This window comes from Notolepis coatsorum (assembly GCF_963971535.1).
Source record: "Notolepis coatsorum genome assembly, chromosome: 6".
NCBI classification, from domain to species: Eukaryota; Metazoa; Chordata; class Actinopteri; order Aulopiformes; family Paralepididae; genus Notolepis; species Notolepis coatsorum.
In genome coordinates this window covers 180,893,888-180,896,710 of record NC_140170.1, presented here as the reverse complement: position 1 = coordinate 180,896,710, position 2,823 = coordinate 180,893,888, and the positions used below count along the sequence as shown (strand labels likewise).

Genomic DNA, 2,823 nt, shown 5'->3' with positions numbered 1-2,823 from the left:
ATGGCAGAAGTCGCTCCAGCTCCAGCCGCTCCGGCTAAGGCCGCTAAGAAGAAGGCAGCTCCCAGACCCAAGAAGGCAGGTCCCAGCGTCAGTGACCTGGTCGTCGAGGCAGTGTCTGCTTCTAAAGAGAGGAGCGGTGTGTCTCTGGCTGCTGTAAAGAAGGCTCTGGCTGCCGGTGGCTATGACGTGGACAAGAACAAGGCCCGCGTTAAGACCGCTGTCAAGAGTCTGGTGACAAAAGGAACCCTGGTCCAGGTCAAGGGTACCGGAGCCTCCGGCTCTTTCAAGATCAACAAGGCTGAGGTTAAAGCCAAAAAGCCCGCAAAGAAAGTCGCTCCGAAAGCCAAGAAGCCAGCAGCCAAGAAACCTGTCGTGGCCAAAAAGCCCACGAAGGCGGCAACGAAGAAGCCTGCTGCCGCCACTAAGTCTCCCAAGAAAGTCAAGAAGGTAGCAGCCAAGAGTCTCAAGAAGGTAGCAGCCAAGAGTCCCAAGAAGGTAGCAGCCAAGAGCCCAAAGTAGGTGAAAAAGCCCGCTGCGCCCAAGAAGGCCCCAGCTAAGAAGGCTGCCAAGCCAATAGCAGCTAAGAGAGGAGCTCCTAAAAAGAGATAAGCGTTTGAACAGAACGTTGTCTTTCATTCAACAAAAGGCTCTTTTAAGAGCCACTCACCACTTCCATGAAAAGCAATTATTGTACTCTAGTGTGTGGAAGTGAAGGGGGCTTATCGAAGTATATAACTTAGTATTACTTATGGGATGGTTGATTTCCAGGCACTGGAACAAATCAAACGCAGCTTTATATATTATACAAATATGGAGAATATACCACAAAAAAAAAATATATAAAATATAGATCAGATATAGGTTCTTAATTGGATAATGTTGATTGTTATAAGTCCGGTTTGATTAGTGGGTCCTACTAACGCAGATGCTACTTTACTGCAACGAGTTGAGCCCTTTGTGGAAATACATAAATTGCTATCATGGTGCATTTATGGCCGTGCGTAAATGACCGCTATGACACTATTGGAATGACTACGGCTGATGGCCCATTAGTGGACACAGCACATTCATGTAATTTCATCTATTCAGACCGGTGTGGATCATTTATTATTATACAGAACAAGTGGAACATTGTCTCACAAAAGGCTCTTTTATGGACCCCCACTATTTTATATGAAACAGGCACGGCTACAAAACACGACCCGTTTGGCCGTGCGTAATGACGATGAGCTCAACAAAGCCCCAACAATTGTGGAAATAAACTAATTGCTGACCTTATGGTCAATTTATGTTCGTGCATGCTGTAATCTATATATATAACCCTTACTATTTATACCGCTGTCCAGTATGACTTACCCATATTGTTTTTTTCAGTTCAAATTAATAATCACTTGACTGCTATAACATGCCATTTATCATTGTATATTATATCGTTAAGCCTTCAAAACAGACAAACACTGGATAGACAATACATTAAACATTTACTTATAACCAGCACTGTACAAGTGTACCCATTAGTGGACAGTCAAATGTTATGCATTATGCGTTTGTAGTCTTACATATGTCCCGAGGAAACAACGTACACAACCAAATTGTATTATGAGAAACGGAAATATTGTATTTTCAATAAGAGGTGGGCGGCTCTGAAAAGAGCCTTTGTGGGGTTTGTCGAAGAGGCTAAATAATTTACTTCTTGGCAGCCTTCTCAGTCTTCTTGGGCAGAAGGACAGCCTGGATGTTGGGCAGCACACCACCCTGAGCGATGGTCACTCCTCCCAGCAGTCTGTTGAGCTCCTCGTCGTTACGCACGGCCAGCTGCAGATGGCGGGGGATGATACGACTCTTCTTGTTGTCACGGGCAGCGTTTCCAGCCAACTCCAGTATCTAGCAACCGATACATGTAGTACAATGCCAAAACAGTAGGCGGCGATGTTGTTCAGACATGAAGGCCATTTCAACCAATCAGAAAAGGTTGAACGCTCACTAAACTTCCTGTTTAGAAACACCATCGCCGCCATCTTTTAATATAATTTTGCCAACGGAACATATATTTTCAGCAAAGAAAGAAACTGCAATAAAAGTGCAATAAACAAACGGATACATTCACTGTGTGTTCTGCCTCTCATTTGTTGATGAAACAAAACCAACAGCAACACAATTTACCACCAAGAGCGGATAGTTTAGTCTCACAAAAGACGACCGGTGTTGTTAGCTACATGCTAATGTGAATGGCTATATCTATGTATAGTATATAGCTTAACACTTTGGGTGCCGGGAACCGTCTTTAGACGTCATTCCCGGCCATGCTCAAGTTGCCGGAGGACGCTTTACGTCGTCCTTATATCAATATTTCAAAAATCTGCGATCGGATTCATATGTCCCCTCCGCTGGCCTGAGATCCACCAGCAGGACCCACTGAGCTCTCTGGCGGTTCAGGAGCGCCATCTGGTGGCCGATCGGCGCAATCGCTTAAACAGGATGTGCCATAGAGGTTGTGCTAGACGTCCGTATTGCTTCCGGCCACTCGGTACATGTCCCGTGACTCTGGCTCGTCACGCTACATAGCGATCGATTGCCAATAACTCGATAAACAACATGATTTGGACGTATATACCATTATACAAGCTGGAGATGGACCGGGTAAATCGCCATCCCATAATGATAGAATTTCTACTCTACGATGATCGCCCAACGGCGCACGGAGACTGGGGTGAGTTTGAGCGTGTAACGTTACCGTCTTCGATACTAACTGCTATTATCAACATTTGACCCACATTAGATGATTGGTATAACGCTGCCCACGGAATTATAAACGCCCCCTCG

General features: G+C 45.3%; 1 protein-coding gene across 1 annotated transcript in view; it reads left to right on the top strand.

Annotated features, from left to right (window-relative positions):
* Positions 1-2,823, top strand: part of LOC311230843 (histone H1-like) — a gene marked incomplete at both ends in the record, with an annotated part of 75,571 nt that continues 72,748 nt past the window's right edge. Inside the window, one exon of the mRNA XM_084317232.1 lies at positions 1-447. Within this exon, the coding sequence (XP_084173358.1) occupies positions 1-447 (447 nt within the window). The remainder of the gene's footprint in view (positions 448-2,823) is intronic.